The sequence below is a fragment of the Gallinula chloropus genome, assembly GCF_964237585.1.
Source record: "Gallinula chloropus genome assembly, chromosome: 29".
Classification (NCBI taxonomy): domain Eukaryota; kingdom Metazoa; phylum Chordata; class Aves; order Gruiformes; family Rallidae; genus Gallinula; species Gallinula chloropus.
In genome coordinates this window covers 3,452,712-3,475,436 of record NC_140114.1, presented here as the reverse complement: position 1 = coordinate 3,475,436, position 22,725 = coordinate 3,452,712, and the positions used below count along the sequence as shown (strand labels likewise).

Genomic DNA, 22,725 nt, shown 5'->3' with positions numbered 1-22,725 from the left:
GCACTGGGCTTGGGGTGGGGGGTGTCCCCGGTTCCCACCCCCCCCCCCCCCAGCGTGGCGGTTTCACAGATTTTCATTAAATTCTTGCTACCTCCAGAGGCTTCGAGGGGCTCAGGGCTGTGCTGGGTCCCCCGGCCGGCGGCAGGATGCGGCCTCGGGGTTCAGCTGAGGCCGACCCGGCGCCGCCATCCCCCCCCACCAGGGGCTCAGCACGACGGAGCCCCCGCGGCCCCCGCAACGGAGGGCACAGGGCCGGGGCGCTGCGGGGGGGGGAGGCCGGCGGGAGGGGAGGGGAGGGGGTCCCGGCCTTGCGGGGGTCTCGCTGCCAGGTCTTCGGAGCCGGTTAAAGCCCGTTCTGCGGCTTGGGGGGGGGGGATGCTGCCCGGGGGGGGGGATGCTGCTTGGGGGGGGGGATGCTGTTTGGGGGGGGGGGATGCTGCTTGGGGGGGGGGGATGCTGCCTGGGGGGGGGGGGGTATGCTGCCTGGGGGGGAGGGATGCTTCTTGGGGGGGGATGCTGCCGGGGGGGGGGGATGTTGCCTTGGGGGGGGGGGGATGCTGCTCGGGGGGAGGGGGATGCTGCCTGGAGGGGGGGGATGCTGCTTGGGGGGGCGGATGCTGCTTGGGGGGAGGGGGATGCTGCCTGGAGGGGGGGGATGCTGCTTGGGGGGAGGGGGATGCTGCCTGGGGGGGGGGATGCTGCCCTGGGGGGGGAATGCTGCCTGGGGGGGGAGGGATGCTGCCCTGGGGGGGGGGATGCTGCCTGGGGTGGGGGATGCTGCCCTGGCGGGGGGGGGGATGCTGCTTGGAGGGGGGGGGGATGCTACTTGGGGGGGGGGGATGCTGCCTGGGGGGGGGGGGATGCTGCTTGGGGTGGGGGGGATGCTGCCTGGGGGGGAGGGATGCTGCCCTGGGGGGGGGGGGATGCTGCCTGGGGGGGGGATGCTGCCTGGGGGGGGGATGCTGCCCTGGCGGGGGGGGGGATGCTGCCTGGGGGGGGGGGATGCTGCTTGGGGGGAGGGGGATGCTGCTTGCGGGGGGGGGGATGCTGCCTGGGGGGGGGTTGTCTGCGGACACGGGGATGCCCTTAGCACTGGGGTCTCCCCCGCACTGGGACCCCTCGTCCTGGCAGCCCCGTGCTGGGCTCTCCGGGGGACTCGGGCACTGAGATCCCCGCGGGTGACGTCGCCGCCTGCGGCCACCGAGCCCGTTGGCGAGAGAAGGGCGGCGGCGCCCGCCGGGCTGCCCACACTCAAGATGGCGCCCGCGCCTTCCCCGCGCGACGTCGCTCCTGGTCCTGGCCCTCCCCCCCCCCCCCCCCCCCCCCCCGTTCAGGCGAAGGGGGCGGGGGCTTTGGCGCGTGCGCCGGGCGTCACCGCGCGCTGCGTGACGGCGGCGGCGCCGCGCGAGCGGGCGGGCGGGCGGGCAAGATGGCGGCGGGGCCCATCTCCGAGCGGAACCAGGGTGAGCGGCCGGGCCGGCTGGCGCGGCCTCTCCTGGCCTCTGTGAGGCACAGGGACCGTGGGGACCGCCGGGAAGGAGCCCCGCGGGACGGACGCTTGTGGGGAAGGGGGGTGTGGGGCGGGCCTGGGCTCCCTGGGGACGCGGGGAGCGGTGGGGGCCTGGCCTTGCTGGGCCTGGGAGGGGGTGAGGGGGGCGCCTTGGGGGCTGCGGGGGCCTCTCCGGCGGGAGGGCATCATCGTGGGTTGTGAGGGGTGTCTCTGGCCCCGGGCTGGGGCAGCACAGGAGCCCAGCGGGCCCGGGGCTTGTGGATCTCACCGCGCTTCTCTCCCTCCTTCCTCAAGATGCCACCGTGTACGTGGGGGGGCTGGACGAGAAGGTCAGCGAGCCCCTCCTGTGGGAGCTCTTTCTCCAAGCAGGACCCGTGGTCAATACCCACATGCCCAAGGATCGAGTCACAGGCCAGCACCAAGGTGAGGTATTTACTGTGTTCTCTCAAAAGTTGCGTTTTTACTAAAATACTGAAGCTTTGGACAGCCAAAGAGAGAGAGATTGTTGCATTAGGAGTGGTGTGGGATGGACGAGCTGCTGGGGAAATCATAGAACCATAGAATGGTCTGGGTTGGAAGGGACCCCAAGGGTCACAGAGCTCCAACCCCCCTGCCACAGGCAGGGACACCAACCTCCAGGCCTGGAGCTACACAAGGTTGCCCAGGGCCCCATCCAACCTGGCCCTGAACACCTCCAGGGACAGGGAATCCACTACCTCTCTGGGCAGCCTGTTCCAGCCCCTCACCACTCTCTCTGTAAAAAACTTCCCCCTAATATCTAATCTAACCCTTCCCTCCTTCGGCTTTAGTCCATTCCCCCTTGTCCTGCCATTATCTGCTCTTTTAAAAAGTCGAATCCCCTCCTGTTCCTCTGCTCCCTTCAGGGACTGGGGGGCTGCAATGAGGTCCCCCCACAGCCTTCTCTTCTCCAGGCTGAACCAGCCCAGCTCCCTCAGCCTCTCTTTGTAGGGCAGGTGCTCCAGCCCTCTAATCATCCTTGTGGCTCCTCTGACCCCTCTCCAACAGTTCCACATCCTTCTTGTATTGGGGGCCCCAGATCTGGACACAGGACTCCAGATGGGGCCTCATGAGGGCAGAGCAGAGAGGGACAATCCCCTCCCTGTCCCTGCTGCCACCCCTCTGCTGATGGAGCCCAGGATCCCATTGGCCCTACGAGCTGCCAGAGCCACTGCTGGCTCATGTCAAGCTTCTCACCCACCACAATCCCCAAGTCCTTCTCCTCAGGGCTGCTCTCAAGAAGTTCTTCTCCCAGTCTGTGTCTGGGATTCTTCCAGCCCAAGTGCAACACTTGGCAGTGTTGAACCTCATCTCCCTTCCCCTGAGGGGATGTTTGGGTGCTCAAGCAACCTGGGGTGGGTGAGCTGTGGGGGTCTGCCCCCTCCCTCCTAACATGCTGTATGTGGGTGGGTGGGTGGGGTCTTGTTGCAGGCTATGGCTTTGTGGAGTTCCTCAGCGAGGAGGACGCGGATTACGCCATCAAGATCATGAACATGATCAAGCTGTACGGGAAGCCGATCCGAGTGAACAAAGCCTCAGCCCACAACAAAAACCTAGACGTGGGGGCCAACATCTTCATCGGCAACCTGGACCCTGAAATCGACGAGAAGCTGCTGTATGACACTTTCAGCGCCTTCGGGGTCATCTTACAGACCCCCAAGATCATGCGAGACCCCGACACGGGCAACTCCAAGGGTTACGCCTTCATCAACTTCGCCAGCTTCGACGCCTCGGACGCTGCCATCGAGGCCATGAACGGACAGTACCTCTGCAACAGGCCCATCACCGTTTCCTACGCCTTCAAAAAGGATTCCAAAGGCGAGCGGCACGGCTCGGCTGCCGAGCGTCTCCTGGCGGCACAGAACCCGCTCTCGCAGGCCGATCGGCCCCATCAGCTTTTCGCCGATGCTCCACCTCCTCCCTCTGTCCCGACACCTGTTGTCACCTCCCTGGGACCTGGTGTCACCCCTCCAGGTGGGTGAAGCACAGTGATGACCCCCCCCCCCCCCCATCTCCAGCCTGAAGGGTGGCTGTCGCCCTCTGAGCTGCACACGTGTTCTCTGGTCACAGCCGGTGCTTTGGCTGAGCTGAAGGACCACGAGGTGCAGTTCCCTTTCTCGTGGCTCCCCAGGGAGCTGAGTGTTTTGGTTGGTTGTTTTTCTGAGGGTTCTTTTGCCTTTTTGCTTTGTTTTGTAGAATTAACAGAATTCCTTCTCTCCCTCCCTCTCTCTCAATTTCAGGCCTCCCACCCCCAGGATCATTCCCCCCGCCGGTGCCGCCCCCCGGAGCGATGCCTCCTGGCATGCCTCCTGCCATGCCACCCCCACCCATGCCACCCGGTGCTGGTGCCCCCGGACCCCCCTCTGGGGGCTGCACCCAGTGGGGGACACCCACCTCACCCACATCCCTTCCCCCCGGGCGGGATGCATCATCCAGGTAAGCGGGGTCAGGAAACATCACTTGTCTTCTCCTTCATGGGGGGTGAGCTTGGGTCAATCACCCCCTCCTTTGCCTTCCTGGCTGTTCCCCTTCTATAAAACGGGGAGAAAACCCCTCTGTAAGGGACTGGATGCAGAACCTCTTCCCAAAAGGATGTGATTCTTCACAGCACAGCCTGCTGAAGGAAACAGAGGGGCTGCGTAGGGGCGAGTGTGTCATGTCAGCGGTGCTGCGCCTGGTTTCTGCCTTTCCCTCCTGGGTGTTCTGAAATGTGGGGCCCAGCAGGATTTGTGAAGTGCTTTGGGAATTCAGGAGGGAACAGGCTCGCTGGGAAGCACCCAGGCAGGTCGAGACAGGAGTTCCCTCAAGACCTGGAAGTGCAGGGTCACGGGAGGGCACAGTCCAGCACAGCCTTTGAAGCTCTCTGGTGCTGTTCTGCCTTGGAGGATGTTAACCAGACTCCAAATCTTCCTGGTTTTTTCCCTGGTGTAAATTAATACACTGAGTGTGAACCTTCTTAGCACAGTCGGCGGCTCTGCCAGGCAAGAGCTAATTCCAGACACAAGAACAAAATGTGTCTTTGATTTCCTGCCATTTTTAGCCTCATACTACTGGGGAATGAGCTGTGTGTACATCCAGACTCTGGTTTCAAATGCAAAAATGAAATTTGCAATTTAATTAGGGTTTTTTTTGGGGGGGGGGGGGGAAGGGGAGGTTCCTCCCATTTAATCCTGCCTGCTCCTAAAACAACCCATGTGCTGAGGCACTTTCCCACGCTGGCTGATTAGGGTGATTGTGGCTCTGGCCGTGTGAGTGACCAGATGGCTGCTGCTCATCCCTGGTTCCAAGCTGGATTTTCAAGCTGTAGAGTAGCCAATTACACTCAGCAAAGGAAATGGTTTCCAGGTCGCCTTGCCCCTCCTGCTCAGAGCAGGGCAAGCTTCTTGCTCAGGGGCTCATCCAAAATCCCCAGGGGTGCTGATTTCTCTCTGAGCTCCTGTCTTGGGGCTCAACCACACTCAACTGCCACATACTTTTTTGCCTCCCATCCCACCCCTACTTACATAGAATCATAGAATCATAGAATGGTCTGGGTTGGAAGGGACCCCAAGGATCATAGAGCTCCAACCCCCCTGCCAGGGTTGGAAGGGACCCCAAGGATCATAGAGCTCCAACCCCCTGCCACAGGCAGGGACACCAACCTCCAGGCCTGGAGCTACACAAGGCTGCCCAGGGCCCCATCCAACCTGGCCTTGAACACCCCCAGGGACGGGGAATCCACTACCGCTCTGGGCAGCCTGTTCCAGCCCCTCACCACTCTCTCTGTAAAAAACTTCCCCCTAATATCTAATCTAACCCTTCCCTCCTTCAGCTTTAGTCCATTCCCCCTTGTCCTGCCATTATCTGCTCTTTTAAAAAGTCGAATCTCCTCCTGCCTATAAGCTCCCTTCAGGGACTGGGGGGCTGCAATGAGGTCCCCCCACAGCCTTCTCTTCTCCAGGCTGAACAAGCCCAGTTCCTTCAGCCTCTCTTTGTAGGGCAGGTGCTCCAGCCCTCTAATCATCCTTGTGGCTCCTCTGAACCCTCTCCAACAGTTCCACATCCTTCTTGTATTGGGGGCCCCAGCTCTGGACACAGGACTCCAGATGGGGCCTCACATCCAAGCAGTATTTCCTGTGCTGCAGCCTGTTCCTGTTGCTTCTTGGTGGAGACCTCTGTGCTTTTCTTCTCTTGAACCTTCCTTTTGGTAGCAGAACCCCCTGTGCAGAGCAGACATTGGGTTTAATCCCTCCCCTGGGCTTTGGGGGGGGGTGTCTGGACCTGCTGTGCTGAGCCACCGCGCTCGTTCCACATGTCCCTTGACTCCTTGTCCCTCCAGGAATGCCTCCCATGCAAGTACATCACGGACCACCCGGGATGGGCCAGCATCACCCAGGACCACCAGGCTCTGGAGGGCAACCTCCCCCACGGCCCCCACCTGGCATGCCACACCCTGGACCCCCACCCATGGGGATGCCACCCCGAGGACCTCATTTTGGGTCGCCCATGGGTAAGTGGGTAGCTGTGAGCAGCAGTATGTGTTCTCCTCTGTCGATCGGACGCGCCCGTGTCGTGGTCAGCGCTTCCTTCGGCCTTTCCGCGGGGACCCGAAGGCAGCAGCATCACAGCCTCTGTGGGGAGAGGGGTCTTTGGGCAGGACCCATCAGCTGCAGGCTGCTGAGCCAGGGTCTCCCCAGCCTTATTGGGGTACCCTGTGATGTGGGGCTCTGCGCTCTCTGGTGGTTCCTCTCCACCTCTCACCTCGCGGTATCGCCAGGCGTTTGCCAGCGGGGAAGGGTCCAGAGTCCCATCCTGTCTGCCAGCCTTGGAGGGTCCTAGGAGTGGTCCAGGACCTGCTGGTTCTGAGGGGAGCAAGGGAGGACGTTGGCCCAAACCATGGGCACCACCCACGGGTGGGTGGGCTTTGGGGTGGGCTTGCCAATGTCCCCTTGTCCCCGCGGAGGTTGTTAACGCCTGTGCTCTGTCCCCACAGGTCACCCCGGCCCCATGCCGCACCACGGGATGCGCGGGCCCCCCCCGCTGATGCCTCCTCATGGGTACAATGGTCCCCCTCGCCCCCCACCCTATGGCTACCAGAGGGTCCCTCTGCCCCCCCGGCCAGCGCAGAGACCCCCCGGGGTGCCGCCGCGTGGGCCCTTGAGGGGCCCCCTGCCCTAAACAAGGTAGTGGCAGCCCTCCCCCTCACTGCCAGGGGTCCTTCTCTCTCCATGTCCCCTTGGGCTCACATTCCCACGCCCAAAAGGGGCAGTTAGGTCCATCCCTGTCACAACCCCCCCTTCCCACGTTTTCCCTCATTTCTTTTGGGTTACTTTTCCCCTCCTCCTTCCATTTCTCTCAGCCTTGAAGATTTTCAAGATACTTTTAACAGGATGATATGTTTTTTTCTATGTAAAGCAGCGATCTCCCATTTACAAATAAAGCATTTTAAGAACTGGGGGTCGTCCCTCTGAGATGGGAACAAGGCTCTGCCTGTTTGTCATCAAGACACCGACGGGCTTCACGCAGCCATGGGGGTGCCCAGGATGGGTTTGAGTCTCCAGTCCCCATACCCAGGTTTCCAGCTCAGGGAGGTGCTGAACTCAGGTGGCTGCTCCTGGGCTCTTCATTGCTGCCTGATCAGGTAACGAAAAAGCACAATCCCTAGGACACTGGGACACTGTTGTCCCAGAGAGCACAAAGTAAATGAGTTGAAGAAGTAATTTGGCAGTGAGATCTGCACTCCCTGCCCTTCACCCAGGGAAAGGGACTCCTTTAGAACTGAGATCTCAATTTGCAGCCGCAGGAAGCCCTCAGAGCTGCAGTTCTGGGGATGTGAACTGGGGGGGGAATAAAATTTGGGTTGAGCTGTCTGGTTGGGAGAGGAAGAAGAGTGGATCTGGTGCATGTGTTGTCTCCAGGCTTCCTGAGCCTCAATCTCCAGAACCCTCTTGCCCCCTCTCCTAATGAATTCGGTGTCTTCACGCTCGCGAGACCGATAATTGGGGACGTGGAAAAAGCATAGTCCATGGATGGGAAGTTTCACACCTTCCCCAGCAGTCAGGAAGGTGTGAGGAGGGGGGGGAGGTTTGGCTTTCTGTAGAGTAACAGTGGGAAGGTGGAGGAGCCTGTGCTTGGGGATGGGGAGAGGTGTTGGCTTTAAACCCAAGGCTGCCTGGAGCGGGCGGTCTTGTGGCTTCGTGAAGAGCCAGAGGATGTGAGTGGAGGATTTGGATGTGGTGACTTTTCTTGCAAGGCTGCTGTGGCTCCTCAGTGCTCTGCAGATGAGCTGCCTTGCTTTCAGCCTTGGTTTTTGCTGGTTTATTTCTGTCTGCTTTTAGCATCCTAGGGATAAAACTGACCTTTAGCTCCAATCTTTCTTCACCCTTGCGGGCTGGAGAGAAAGAGCAGTGCCAGGCTTTCCCATTCCATCATCAAGGGTTCTTGGGTAAGCGCCTGTGAGACTGGAAACATCCACAAGATGGGTTGTGGAAGGCTGGGGACTGCTCAGGCAGCAGCCAGAAAGGCTGGGCTCTGGCTTTGGGAACATCAGGTGAGCGGTGGAGCTGCACTGGTCTTCATGATGGGGCTGGAGAACAGGTAACAAGAGGATTTTTGGTGCTAAGGTTTGGCCAGAGTCAAACATCTCAGTGAAAAATCTGTGCTAGCTGTGGCAATGAAAAGCATTCTTGGAGTGGAAATAATTATGCCAAGGGAGAGGTGAGTTGCCATCCATCCTTTGGGTCCTAATGTGGACCAGGAGGGAGATCTCCCAGTCTCCCCAGACTCACTCTGGGTGGGTGAGTCCTTAACCTGTGCAACATCTTACCTGTGACCCCAATCCCACCTTCTTCCAACTGCTTTTCTCCCAAGGCCAGGTGCTTGGTCTCTGCTGGAGCTCCCTCCACCACAGCTGTAGCCTGTAATTCGGTGCTGTTTGCTGTACAGCTTCAGGTTTAATTTCACTTAAGTTCACTTTAAGTTCAGGCTTCTGAAAGCCTCAGCAGCTGCTCCCTCCCTGCAGTATTTGGGTTTTGGGGTGGTGAAGGGAAATAGATGAATAGATGCCTCTCCCTCTGGTGGGCTGTCAGGATGGGGAATACCCAAGGGACTGGCTGGGGAGGGAGTGACAAGACCAGTAACCACCTCCTGATCGTTTGCAGTCAGAAATTGAGGGAGAATCCAGGTTGGACTGCTGGAATAGAGTCAGAATGTGAGGATGGAGGTTATCTGCAGCTTGTAATGACTGTGGTGCTGAGATCCAGGATGCTTTGAGATCCAAAGTGTCCAAAGAGATCTGCTGGTGAGCTCCATGGGAGTCTTTCTGGCTCAAGGAAGCCCCTGGGCCCCAGCTGGGGCAGCAGATCCCTCTGGCAGGGCTGGACTCACCCCAGGTTTTATCCCATGGCTCCTTTTGTGGTTTTTTTAAGGCCCTGGCAAACGTGAGGTGACCCAAGGCCCTCAGGACAGCTGGGTCATACACCTTAAAGCCTTTGGGGCTGAGTGGGAGCTCAGGGGTGCTCAGACACACAGACAGGAGGGAAGGGAGACACCCAGATCTGGATGTGAGCCAGAGCTTGACAGGATTCACTGACCATGAGGATGTGGTGCTCACCAGTCCAGCCCAGGCCAGTGATGCTCTGTGCTGGGGCTCGTTAGGCGCGTGATTAGCGCGTCTCTTGGAGAGCCCTGCAGCCCGGATGCGACGCTGTCAGGTCAGGCACCCAGCGCTGGGTGCAGCCTGACAGCAATGGGCTGGGCTCTGCAGCTCACCACTGCAGCCTCCCCCCCCCCCCCCATCTTCCAGCTGGATGGAGACCCCTTCCCCCTTGTGGGGTTATTCCCACCAAAAATCTCCATCGTTTCTCCTCTTCCAGTTCCCTAAATCTTTCCCTGTGCCAATCCTGGTTCCTGACCCTTGTTGCCTGGTCCTGCTGTCAACATCTGGGTCTGGGGGTTTCTCTCTACCTTCACTGTCCTTATTTTGGCCTCAGCACGGAACCCAGCGCTGCCAATGGATCACGTGGCTAATGCCCTGGGAGCTGAGACCCGCTCAAACTCAGTGCATGTGGGACGGGAGAGGAGGGGACTCAGGGAAGGTCCTGCTTGTGCGAGGTGGTCCCAGCCCTGCTCAGTGCAGGGAACTACCCCCCCAGCTCTGAACCCAGCCCATCCCCTCAGGTGTTGGGAGGGAGCTGGGTCAGAGCACTCTCAAGGTCTCAATTTCCCACTGTTAGTGAGCAACCCAGGGCAGAGGGGGTGAGTTTGGGTACCCCAACCCTCCTTTTGCTTCCCTGCAATAACCACGTTCCTCCTCACCCCCCCTACCCCAAAAAAAAAGACCTCAGAGACATTTATACCCTGTCACAATGGAGGGACCGGGTCTGGCCAGCCCAAGCAGAGACAATTTGATCCAAAGACATCAGAATTCCCCCCGAGGAGGCCGTGACTCAGATTTTCCAGGCTGCCTTTCCATCCGTGGTGCTGCCTGCGGCTGTGGTGGGCGGCAGGAGGAGAGGCTGCCATAGAGGGTCTGAACGGCGCCAGATCCTCCCGGCTTCCCCTTTACGCTGCTAGAGCTCCCCAGGGAGGGGAACGGGGGAGAGGGGAGGGGGGGGGGGATTTAAGGGGAGGGGGGAGGCAGGTTGTGTGTGTCTGTGTGTCCCCCACCACCACAATTGCCGTGCTGATTGAAGGCAGCAGCTCTGGCACGGGAACCCCACTCCCCAGGGAGCTCCCTGCGAGCGTGGGCAGCTGAGGGAGGGGGAGTGGGGGGTGTTGGGGGAGGAGGGGGGATGTCATCGTCTTCCCTTCAGCTTTGCTAACGAGCAAGGATGAGAGGCGAGCCCCCAATTCTGCCAACCCTGTGAGGCCCCCCCCCCCCAACTCCTTGTCTGCTGTAGCACAGCCCTCCCCACCACCTCCCTTCCCTGGGCTGTTGCAATGGACTCTCCCAATGCTCAGTGTGTGTGTCGGAGGCTGCGGCGGTAACGTTGGGTCTGGTACCCGGGAGCTGTTCTCCTGCCGTATCCCTACCCAGAGCATCCTCCCTCGCAGCGCAGGAGGCAGACGCCGACAGGAGGGTGGGAGCAGAGCGAGAGCTGGAACAGGTAAGAGAGAGAAAGGAAACGTCTTTTCTAAGACAGGTTCCCCCCTCCTCTCCCCGCTGCTTTTAATTAGCAGCCTCAGAGCCACCGTCTGATGATGGATCAGGGGGGTTCGGCTTCTCCTTTCCCCTTGGTGTGGCCATTTTGTCCTGGAAAACCTTGCCTCTAGCCTTGCTCTGCCTTTTGGATGTGCTGCGTTTTACCAGCCTCTTGTCACCCCTCCACACGCTGCTGGCACAGGGCTGGGGAAGCTGTGCCGATGGGCTTTGGGATTTCATCGCAGGGATGGATGTTTGTGGTGGTGGTGGTCCTGGGGGGGGGGTTTTGGGGAAGAGGGGAGTGCCGCAGCTCTCCAGGGGTGGCAAGATGGGGGGGAAGGGGGGGGTTTGGGGGGGACTGTGTTTGGGAAATGACCTTGGACACCAGTGATTTAAAACTCTTCTCTGTTGTCGCCATGTTCTTGCCATAATGCAAAAAGGCAGGGGGGCTGCAGCAGGGGGGGGGGCAGCATGGACCCAGACAAGCTTTAATGTGGTACTTCCCAGAGACTGGGGGGGCAGGGAGGAGAGGGTTTGGGGGCTGCAGGGCTCCATTGATCACTGGCTCCAGTCAGATGCGTACCAGGAAGAAACAGATCCAGAGTCCCAATAACCTTGTCTAGGGCTGGTGGGGACCGCTCCAGCTTATGGCAGGATGCACCAGAAGAGTATTTTGGGGGTGGAAGGGGGGGGCATGATGACACCCCTTGCCCCAGCTCCTGCATATAGAGTGCAGACTGTGTGATTTCCAGCTTCTCATGAAATCAAAACGTCTCGTCTCAAAAGCATCTGTGCCTGACAGGCAAGTGTGGGCTCGGCCGCTCTGGCTCCTGGGCTCCTGCCAAGCTGTGACCTTGCTCCCCAGCCCATCCTCTTCCCCAGCCAGCGTTTGGCCTCTCTCAGCTCCCTTCTTCCTTCTGCCAGTTCCCTTATACGTCATGGTCCATCTCACGGCATCCTGTGGCACGGCCGCGGCGGGGAGGCAGCACAGGGAGCTGCTCGCCAGGCTGGAGCAAAATGACCTTGGCTGTCAACTGGCTCCTTCCAGGGCCCTTGGGTAGTGATGGGTTTCAGCTGAGGAGGGGACCAGGGCCTCCCCTGGGTGGGCAGGGAGACTAGGGTGGCTCCTGGCTGGCTGGAGAGGTGAGGGCAGTGGGGATGTGTTGATGATTTTACGCTGCTTAAAATCACCTGCCCGGCTTCATTCAGAAATTTGGGGGGGTGGGGGGGTCCTGCTGTGCCGCAGTCCCATCCCTGGATTGTCCCCAGGTCCCTGCCAGCTGCGCAGAGCTGGCGTGGGCTCCTGTCCTGGGAGGGGGACGCTGCTGAGAGCCCCGGATATTTTGGAAGGGCTAATTTTAACTTCCCCCACCATGCCCTGTCCCCTCGCTCTTGAGGGGGGGGTGGGGGGGGGGAAGGCGGGGACGACGACATGATGCTGGCTGCATCCCTCTCCCTGCGGCTCAACTCCTGCCTCGCTGTCCATGCCTGGCCACTGCCAGAGACAAAAATAGCCAGGGGAATAGCTGGGGAATCACAGCAGCCCCTATGCTCACAGGCCGCCCAGGCTGTGGGTCTGCGATTCCATCCCTGTCACGAGCTGCGCTGGGCTCAGTGAGGCTGGGGAGGGCTATGCTGCCTGTGCTCAGTCTTTGGAGGCTGGGGGGGGAGGGGGGGGCATGCTGGGCTGGGAAGGGGGTTGCTGGATGTCTGGAGTAGAGAGATGCCACCCACAGATTAGAGTCTCTGGGGTGTCGCTAGATGCCCCAAAGGCCAGACCCTGGGTGGCCCCAGCTCTTCCAGCAGCCGGCACAGCTTGTGGTGACACCAGCATCCCTCCTGCCATATCCCTACTGGGAGCCTCCCTGGGGAGCGTGACCCAGCACACGTGGTCCCTAGAGCCCATTCTGCTGCTTGGGGCAGCCAGATGGGAGCTGGGGATGCGACTGGGTCACCCTTGGCCATCCTGGAATATATCTGAGGGACACCCTGTCCCAGATCTGTATCCTTGAGCCCCCTGCCCCGGGGACACTGACACACGGCACCGGGGCAGCCCCGGGAGACTCGGGGTTCCCTGTGACCTTGGGACCCTCTCCCCTCATTGTCACTCGGCTGCTGCTCCATCCCGCGGTCCCCGAGGAAACGGGGGGGGGGTGGGATTCAGTGCAGGCCGGCTGCTGGCCTAGTGTTGGGGGGTGACTTGCAGTCCTGGACGGGCTGGCTGGCCAGCGGCCGTGTCCCCGATGTCCTCCCCCGGCCTCTTTCTCCCTCCCGGGGACAAGCAGGGGAAGGCCGGTTCCAGGGCGCAGGGGTGATGGAACTGGTGGGCCCCTCTCCCGCCGGCGGTGGGCAGGGGTCCCTTCGCCCTGTCACCGCGGACCGGCCGCCTTCGGGGCACCCCGGTGCCCGTGCGGGGCTCGGAGCCGCCCCCGGGGCCGGCAGCCCCCGCCGTGACCCCCCGCTGGCCGAGGCCGCCCCGAGCGGCGGCGTGGCCACGCCCCCTCGACGTTCATTGGCCCAGCGGCTGGGCCGCGCCTGCTCAGCCCCATTGATGCTCGTAGGGTGGCCACGCCCCCCCCCCCCTTGGCCCTGCGCCGCCTTCCCGGCCCCATTGATGGGGTGGCGGCCTTTTCCCTCAATGGGCTGGTGGGGGGCAGCGGAGGGCACAGGCACAGGGTGGTTCCCGCGGCCTTGGAGGGCCATGGCCTGCCGGGGGGTAGGGCGGAGGGGCTGTGGGACCCTCCTGCTCCTTGCTGGGGGTCTGAGTCAGGAGGTGCTGCAGCCCTGTGGAGCTCCAGGGTCAGACCCTCGCCAGGGTCCGTGGGTGGGTGGATGGGGGGGTTGGCGGGGAAGACGCGGGATGAACCCCTTGTCTCTCTGCTCATCTTGCTTGTCCGTCTTCCCTCCCACCAGACCAAACGTGTGGGTGCTGCTCTCCCTTCTCCCACGGGTTTGGGAAGTGGTTTAGTCTGGGTTCACCTGGGCAGCTGGGGGAAAGAGGCAGAGAGAGGTGAACAAGTGATGTGCCCAAGTTGTTAGCTGTGGGAGAATCCACCTTGGATTCCAGCCCAAGGCTGGTTGGTGTGAGATGGGATGTGGGGCTGTTCCCACCTAAAGTGCCCCCTGCTTGTGTTTCTGGGCTCCTCAGGTCCGAGCCAGTGTCCAGGGTCCTCCTGCATCCCCTCCCAGCCGGTGCCACGCGGATGGGTAGCACTGTCACCCATCTCCCCTCATCCCACCGCAGCCCTCAGGTGTGAGGGCTCAGCTCCCCGCCGCAGACACACCTCCTCTCATCCCAGTGTCCCAGCTGAACTGGTACCATGGATGAGACCTTCCGAGACCGGACAGCGTTCATCCGGGGCGCCAAGGACATTGCCAAGGAGGTGAAGAAACATGCAGCCAAGAAGGTGAGCAAGGGCATGGACCGCATGCAGGACGAGTACACCAAGCGCTCCTACACCCGCTTTGAGGAAGAGGAGGATGATGAAGATTACCCACCCCAGGATGGCTACTACCGGGGGGGTGAGGGGGCCAACGAAGAGGAGGGTGCTTCCAGCGATGCCACCGAGGGTCACGATGAAGAGGATGAGATCTATGAGGGCGAGTACCAGGGCATCCCCCGGCACGACTCGATGAAAACCGGGGAGCGGCTGGGGGCCGAGGTGGCCGCCAGCACCTTCGATGACAGCGAGGGCCAGCGACGGAAGGACAAGGAGGAACTGGCACAGCAGTATGAGCTCATCCTGCAAGAGTGCGGCCATGGCCGCTTCCAGTGGACCCTCTACTTTGTCCTGGGACTGGCCCTGATGGCTGACGGCGTGGAGGTCTTCGTGGTGGGCTTCGTCCTGCCTAGTGCCGAGAAGGACATGTGCCTCTCCGACTCCAACAAGGGCATGCTGGGTGAGGAGGGGACAGGGGGGGCTTGAGGGGCCAAGAGCAGGTAGAGGGATGGAGGGGTGCATGAAGGGACTGGGGGGCATGGGGGGACATGGAGGGGTGCTGAGATGAGGGATGTGAAAAGATGCAGGGTGTGTGGTGGGACACAGGCAGATGGGGACATAGGGGGGGTGTGGAGGGACATGGGATGGCGGGGTGTGAGCAGATAGGTGATATGGGGTGACATGAGTGGGTAAGTGGGTGTGGAGGGACACGTGGGTTATGGGGGGGGGCACAGGGAGATGTGGGGAAACAAGAGGAGATGAGGATGTGAGGGAACGTGAGCACACAGAAGGATGTGGCGGGGCACAGAGGGCCCTGGGAGCTCTGGGGATGCAGAGGTAGGTGGGGGACACAGGGATGTGACAGAACGTGAGGACACACAGGGATGTGAGGGGACATAGGGATGCCATGGGTGTGGGGTCTTGACAGAGGATGTGTGGGGCTATGAGTGGACACAGGGGGACATAGCTGGGGGGGGATGTGAGGAGATATGGGGGCACCAGGAGACACAGGGCACACAATCTGGGGGCTATGGAGTGACACGGGAGACAACATGAGGTGTGGGAGGGACACAGTAGGTTATGGGGGGCTATGAGGACATGGAGACACAGAGTGAGATGTGGGGGGGCAGGAGATGTGGGGTGGACAAGGAGGGACACGGAACACCCCCTGGAATAGGACTCCCACCGTTGTCCTCCTCCCAGTCTCACACTGGTCCCCACCCGAACAACGGCGGGGGATGGTGTGAATGGCACTGCCACAGTCAGGCTGTGACTCACAGCCCTGCAGCCCACCCCCCCTCCCCGACCCCCCCTCCCCCCAGCTTATCTCCCTGCTGCAGCTGGGCAGAGCAGTGAGGGGGGAGGGGGCTGAAGCAGAGCCCCCCCATCCCTTCTGCCTGGGGCTGATAAGGGGATGCTGAGAGCGGATTTGGGGGGGGAGACACAGGACTGTGGGCAGCTGCGTTGGCCGCACTGCGGCGTGTGGCCCCCCCACCTCCCCCCCCCCACCCCGTCTCTGCTGTGCTCACTGCAGCCTGAGCCTCCCCATCCATCCCAGGTGTTACTGATGGGTGTCCGTGTCCCTCCCTGAGACCTGGCACACTCAGGGCAGGAGAGGAGGCTGGATGCGGAGGGTATGGGGGCTACTGGGGCTACTGGGGCTACTGGGGCCATCACTACTGGGACACATCCCATAGTGTCCAAGCAGAGCAGGGAGGACAACCCTGCTCTCTGTCCTCTGCCCCACATTCGTACGTGGGGCTTGATCTGCCCTCCCTGTGAGGGGACCCAGGTGTCCCCAGCAAAGGGGGTGGGTGGGAGGAGGTCACTGCCACCCTTGTGGCCCCCAGCATCAAGCCCCTGCCCCAATTGCCATCACCCTGCACCGTGTGACCCAGGGGGGTGTGTCCCTGGGTTCCCCTGGGACTGACATCGCTGTGTTCCACCCCCCCTCCACCCAGGGCTCATCGTGTACCTGGGCATGATGGTGGGCGCCTTCCTGTGGGGCGGGCTGGCCGACCGCCTGGGCCGAAGGCAGTGCCTCCTCATCTCCCTCTCCGTCAACAGCGTCTTCGCCTTCTTCTCCTCCTTCGTCCAAGGCTACGGCACCTTCCTCTTCTGCCGCCTCCTCTCGGGTGTGGGGTAAGGCTGGGGGGGGGGGGGCACAGCACCGTGTAGGTTACCCAGGCCCCTGGGGCTCCCTCATCATGGGGCTGAGCTCCCTCACACACCCTTGCTGTACCGACCCCCACCCCCTGTTTTCCACGGTGTCAGGGGTGCTGGGGTGGGCGGTGATGCTGTTCTGCCTTCATCCCCCAGCATCGGGGGCTCCATCCCCATCGTCTTCTCCTACTTCTCCGAGTTCCTGGCACAGGAGAAGCGCGGGGAGCACCTGAGCTGGCTCTGCATGTTCTGGATGATCGGGGGTATCTACGCCTCAGCCATGGCTTGGGCCATCATCCCTCACTATGGTAAGAAGCCACTTGGTGCCGGAACATGCAGCAAGTTTGATGGGTCTCAGCCCCCCCCATCACCACATCTTGTCTCGCCTTTGTAGGCTGGAGCTTCCAGATGGGCTCAGCGTACCAGTTCCACAGCTGGAGGGTCTTTGTCCTGGTCTGCGCCTTCCCCTCAGTTTTTGCCATCGGGGCGCTCACCACCATGCCCGAGAGCCCCCGCTTCTTCCTGGAGGTGGGTGGACCCTGAGCGGGTTGTGGGGGACAGGGTGGGACACAACCAAACTCTTAGAGACCATGGTAGAGATGGGGGGGGACCTGGACAGTGACCACCAAGGAGTTGACAGAGCTGGGAAGATTCAGACAGGGACCCCCCAGGTGGGTGATGGGGGTGGAGAGACCCAGGCAGGGACCCTCAAGAGGGTGGTGGGATGGAGGCTGGCGTGGTCCCAGGGTGAGCTCAGGCTCTGCCTTGCAGAATGGGAAGCACGACGAGGCCTGGATGGTGCTGAAGCAGGTCCACGACACCAACATGAGGGCCAAGGGCCACCCCGAAAGGGTCTTCTCGGTAAGGTTGCCCCACCCTGGGATTGAGCCTTGGGGCGCCCAGAGCCCAAGGGTGGGCTCCTTGAGGAGCAGGGTGCTGCGAATCCCATCCCCTCCCTGGAAAGGCATCACCTGGAGGGGGTTGGTCCTGCTTTAACGGGTGGGGAAACTGAGGCACGGGATGGGGATGGGTCTCACTTGGGCACTTTGGCTGAGGCTGGCACTCCCTAGTGTCCCCAGACTGCCTCCCCCTGCCCCACACACACACACACACACACACATCCCCCACCCCCAGGTCACCCACATCAAGACCATCAAGCGGGAGGACGAACTCATCGAGATCCAGTCGGACACCGGCACATGGTACCGGCGCTGGCTCGTGCGAGTCCTCAACCTCTCACAGCAGGTGAGGCCAGATCCCTCCCTGGGTTGCACCCACCCTCCCCACCGTGTCCCCTTGTCACTTCTTCTGTCCCTTCCTCCCCTGAACTTGTAGGTCTGGAGCAACTTCCAACAGTGCTTCGTGCCCGAGTACCGTCGGGTCACGCTGATGATGATGGCTGTGTGGTTCACCATGTCCTTCAGGTGGGGCCAGGGCACCCACCAGCTCTGCTGGGGTGGGATGCTGGGCAGACAAGGGGGGGTGACATCCAGGGGTGCTGCTAACTTGCAGCATGGCTGAGATGGGACTATCAGCAGGATGGGCAGCACTGGGATGGGACTGGCAGCTCTAGGACAGTACTGGAATGGGGTGGGCAGCATAGGGATGGGACTGGTGGCACCAGTATGGGACTGGCAGGAGGATGGGCAGCACTGGGACAGGATGGGCAGCAGTGGGATAGCATTGGGAGGGGACAGGAAGCCCTGAAATGGGACTGGCAGAGGGATAGGTGGCACCGGGATTGGATGCGTAGCATTGGGATGGAGCCAACCAGCACTGGGACGGGACTGGAACGGGATAGGCAGCACTGGGATGGGACTGGGAGCACTGGGCTGGGCGTGGTGATGCCTGAGGCTCAGCACCCCTCCCTCTCCCCACAGTTACTACGGGCTGGAATGGGGTGGGCAGCACAGGGATGGGACTGGTGGCACCAGTATGGGACTGGCAGGAGGATGGGCAGCACTGGGACAGGATGGGCAGCAGTGGGATAGCATTGGGAGGGGACAGGAAGCCCTGAAATGGGTCTGGCAGAGGGATAGGTGGCACCGGGATTGGATGCGTAGCATTGGGATGGAGCCAACCAGCACTGGGACTGGAATGGGATAGGCAGCACTGGGATGGGACTGGGAGCACTGGGCTGGGTGTGGTGATGCCTGGGGCTCAGCACCCCTCCCTCTCCCCACAGTTACTACGGGCTGGAATGGGGTGGGCAGCACAGGGATGGGACTGGTGGCACCACTATGGGACTGGCAGGAGGATGGGCAGCACTGGGACAGGATGGGCAGCAGTGGGATAGCATTGGGAGGGGACAGGAAGCCCTGAAATGGGACTGGCAGAGGGATAGGTGGCACCGGGATTGGATGCGTAGCATTGGGATGGAGCCAACCAGCACTGGGACGGGACTGGAACGGGATAGGCAGCACTGGGATGGGACTGGGAGCACTGGGCTGGGCGTGGTGATGCCTGAGGCTCAGCACCCCTCCCTCTCCCCACAGTTACTACGGGCTGACGGTCTGGTTCCCAGACATGATAAAGCACCTGCAGAACATCGAGTACGCCTCCCGCACCAAGCTCTTCACCCGCGAGAAGGTCCGGCACTTCACCTTCAACTTCACCCTGGAGAACCAGATCCACCAGGGTGGGGAGTACTTCAACGACAAGTGTGTCCCAGGGATGGTGGGTGCTGAGGCTGGGCCCCGCTCGTTGCATGAATGGAGGCGCTGAGCTCTTCCCCTCTTCCCCCCCCAAATCCATCCCACCAGGTTCATTGGGCTGAAGATGAAGTCGGTGACGTTCGAGGACTCCCTGTTTGAGGAGTGCTACTTCGAGGACATCACCTCCAGCAACACCTTCTTCAAGAACTGCACCTTCATCTCCACGGTCTTCTACAACACAGGTAGGGGTGGTGGGTCCCCCAAAGGGGAGCAATGACAAGATTTTGGAGGGGGGGGGGATAAACTCCACCCAAACCTTTTCTCCATCCTCCACAGATCTCTTTGAGTACAAGTTCATCAACAGCCGGGTGGTGAACAGCACCTTCCTGCACAACAAGGAGGGCTGCCAGCTGGACTTCAGCGATGACAACAACGCCTACATGATCTACTTTGTCAGCTTCCTGGGCACCTTGGCTGTCCTCCCTGGGAACATCGTCTCAGCCCTTCTCATGGACAAGATCGGCCGCCTCCGCATGCTGGGTGGGCATCAAGGAGGAAATTGAGGCTGCTGAGTGGGCTGGGGTGGGGTTGGGGGGGGTGTGTGAAATGTTGGCATGGAGAGGTTGTGGATGGCCCATCCCTGGAAAGGGTCAAGCTCAAGTTGGTCAGGGTTCTGAGGGTGAAGACATCCCTCTTTGGAGCACAGAGTGTGGACTAGATGCGCTTTAAAAGCCACCTCAACCTCAACCATCCCACGATTCTACAGCCACCTGCCTCAGTTTCCCCTCTCCTCAACATGGCTGGGGAGTGGGTAAGGTAGGGAAATGCTCCTCTCCCAGCCCTGATGGCTCCCTGTGTCCCCTCACAGCCGGCTCCAGCGTCATGTCCTGTGTCAGCTGCTTCTTCCTCTCCTTTGGCAACAGCGAGTCGGCCATGATCGCGCTGCTCTGCCTCTTCGGCGGCGTCAGCATCGCCTCCTGGAACGCCCTGGACGTGCTCACCGTAGAGCTCTACCCCTCTGACAAGAGGTGAGGGTGCCCCACAGCCATCGTTGAGGGGTGCTGGGTGTAGGGTGCTGGAGGGGACTGAGGGTTTGGGATCTGGGTGCAGGGTGTCAGGTGGTTTAGGGAGGGATGGGGTGAGGTTTTGGGTAGCAGGGGTGATGTTTTGGGTGCTAGGTGTCAAGCCTTGGGTGCTGGGGTGAGGTGTGGGGTGCTGGTTGTAAGGTGTGGGGTGCTAGGGGGTGAGATTTGGGGTGCTGGTTGCAAGATGTGGGGGGGGTGGGGGGGTGAGATGTGGGGTGCTGGTTGCAAGGTGTGGAGGGGTGGGGGTGAGATTTGGGGTGCTGGTTGCAAGATGTGGGGGGTGAGATTTGGGGTGCTGGTTGCAAGATGTGGGGTGCTGGTTGTAAGGTGTGGGGTGCTAGGGGGTGAGATGTGGGGTGCTGGTTGCAAGGTGTGGGGGGGTGGGGGTGAGATTTGGGGTGCTGGTTGCAAGATGTGGGGTGCTGGGGGTGAGATGTGGGGTGCTGGGGGTGAGATGTGGGGTGCTGGTTGCACGGTTTGGGAAGCTAGGGGGTATGTGGGGTGCTGGTTGCAAGGTGTGGGGTGCTGGGGTTGAGATCTGGGGTGCTGGTTGCAAGGTGTGGGGTGCTAGGGGGTGAGATTTGGGGTGCTGGTTGCAAGGTGTGGGGTGTGAGGGGGTGAGATGTGGGGTGCTGGTTGCAAGATGTGGGGTGCTGGGGGTGACATTTGGGGTGCTGGTTGCACAGTGTGGGGTGCTAGGGGGTAAGATGTGGGCTGCTGGTTGCAAGGTGTGAGGTGCTAGGGGTGAGATGTGGGCTGCTGGTTGCAAGGTGTGGGGTGCTGGGGGTGAGATGTGGGGTGCTGGTTGTAAGATGTGGGGTGCTAGGGGCTGAGATTTGGGGTGCTGGTTGCAAGGTGTGGGGTGCTGGGGGTGAGATGTTGGGTGCTGGTTGCAAGGTGTGGGGTGCTAGGGGGTGAGATTTGGGGTGTTAGGGGTGAGATGTGGGGTGCTGGTTGCAAGGTGTGGAGTGCTAGGGGGTGAGATGTGGGGTGCTGGTTGTGAGATGTTGGGTGCTAGGGGGTGAGATGTGGGGTGCTGGTTGCAAGGTGTGGGGTGCTGGGGGTGAGATTTGGGGTGCTGATTACAAGGTGGGGGGGGTGAGATTTGGAGTGCTGGTTGCAAGGTGTGGGGTGCTAGGGGGTGAGATTTGGGGTGTTAGGGGTGAGATGTGGGGTGCTGGTTGCAAGGTGTGAGGTGCTGGGGGTGAGATGAGGGGTGCTGGTTGCAAGGTGGGGAGGGTGGGGGGGTGAGATGTGGGGTGCTGGTTGCAGGGTGTGGGGTGCTGGGGGGGTGAGATTTGGGTGCTGGTTGCAAGGTGGGGGGGTGTGGGGGGGTGAGATTTTGGGTGCTGGTTGCAAGGTGGGGGGGTGTGGGGGTGAGATTTGGGTGCTGGTTGCAAGGTGTGGGGTGCTAGGGGTGAGATTTGGGGTGCTGGTTGCAAGGTGTGGGTTGCTAGGGGGTGAGATGTGGGGTGCTGGGGGTGAAATGTGGGGTACTGGTTGCAAGTTGTGGGGGGTGGGGGGGTGAGATTTGGGGTTCTGGTTGTGAGATGGGTGCTAGGGGGTGAGATGTGGGGTGCTGGTTGCACGGTGTAGGGTGCTGGAGGGTGAGATGTGGGGTGCTGGTTGCAAGGTGTGGGGTGCTGGGGGTGAGATGTGGGGTGCTGGTTGCAAGGTGTGGGATGCTGGGGGTGAGATGTGGGGGGGTGGTTGCAAGGTGTGGGGTGCTGGTTGCAAGGTGTGGGGTGCTGGGGGTGAGATTTGGGGTGCTGGTTGTGAGGTGGGTGCTGGGGGTGAGATTTGGGGTGCTGGTTGCAAGGTGTGGGGTGCTAGGGGCTGAGATTTGGGGTGCTGGTTGCAAGGTGTGGGGGGGTGAGATGTGGGGTGCTGGTTGCAAGGTGTGGGGTGCTGGGGGTGAGATTTGGGGTGCTGGTTGCAAGGTGTGGGGTGCTGGGGGTGACATTTGGGGTGCTGGGTGCCACATACCAGCTGTTGGCTGCTGCCTGCAAGGGGCTGGGTGCCAGCTCTGGGGTGCAAAGTGTGTGGGGGGGGTGCAAGATGGGACACCTTGAGCCCCGGGTCTTGGGTACCACATGTGGGATGCTGGGGGGGTCCTGCTGCATATTTTGGGATGCTGCCTCCCAAGAAGTCCAGACTGGCAGCCACGAATTATCCCACCCCCTGGGATGGGTGGGGACCCTTTGGGGCAGGGATTTGGAGGTTGGGGGGGGGAAGGAGCTGGGTCCTCCCACCACCTCCCCCATCCCCCTCACATCCCTACACCCCCCTTCCCCAGGACAACGGCATTCGGGTTCCTCAACGCCCTGTGCAAACTGGCGGCCGTGCTGGGCATCAGCATCTTCACATCCTTCGTGGGCATCACCAAGGCGGTGCCCATCCTGCTGGCCTCGGCCGCGCTGGCCCTCGGCAGCTCCCTCGCCTTGAAACTCCCCGAAACTCGGGGGCAAGTCCTGCAGTGATGGCTTGGGGGGGGGAGAGACACAAAACCCCCCCCCCCCCCCCCCCCCACCTCCTCATTCCCTCCTCCTCCTTGTGCCACCCTCCCCCTCGCCCCAAATCCCTACCCCCCCCCCCCCCCCTCTCCTGGGGGGATTAGTCTCGTTAGACACTGTGAAACGTCTTGGAGCATTTGGGATCTGTTTCATTTGCACTTGTCCCCCCCCCCCTAACCCCCACCCCAAAATCCCCATCTCCCTCCCCCCCAGGCCTTCCC

The 22,725-nt window shown here is 61.4% G+C and overlaps 3 protein-coding genes across 3 annotated transcripts in view; 2 read left to right on the top strand and 1 right to left on the bottom strand.

The window, feature by feature from the left end:
- The window catches only part of LOC311202308 (olfactory receptor 14A16-like), a gene marked incomplete at both ends in the record, with an annotated part of 148,050 nt that overhangs the window by 90,244 nt on the left and 35,081 nt on the right, over window positions 1–22,725 (bottom strand). The window lies entirely within an intron of this gene.
- LOC311202310 (splicing factor 3B subunit 4-like) lies at window positions 1,430–6,890 on the top strand (the record flags this gene model as incomplete). Its single annotated transcript, XM_084276878.1, is given in 7 exon segments — window positions 1,430–1,463; window positions 1,805–1,933; window positions 2,960–3,502; window positions 3,769–3,899; window positions 3,901–3,964; window positions 5,847–6,017; window positions 6,501–6,890. Coding segments are annotated over 7 exon segments (1,257 nt in total). The 3' UTR covers window positions 6,686–6,890.
- LOC311202307 (synaptic vesicle glycoprotein 2A) lies at window positions 13,970–22,471 on the top strand (the record flags this gene model as incomplete). Its single annotated transcript, XM_084276875.1, has 12 exons — window positions 13,970–14,549; window positions 16,051–16,231; window positions 16,409–16,560; window positions 16,647–16,780; window positions 17,024–17,113; window positions 17,387–17,497; window positions 17,588–17,676; window positions 18,748–18,912; window positions 19,015–19,148; window positions 19,243–19,446; window positions 19,775–19,934; window positions 22,288–22,471. 12 exons carry the CDS (start codon window positions 13,970–13,972, stop codon window positions 22,469–22,471), a joined length of 2,184 nt encoding a protein of 727 aa, XP_084133001.1.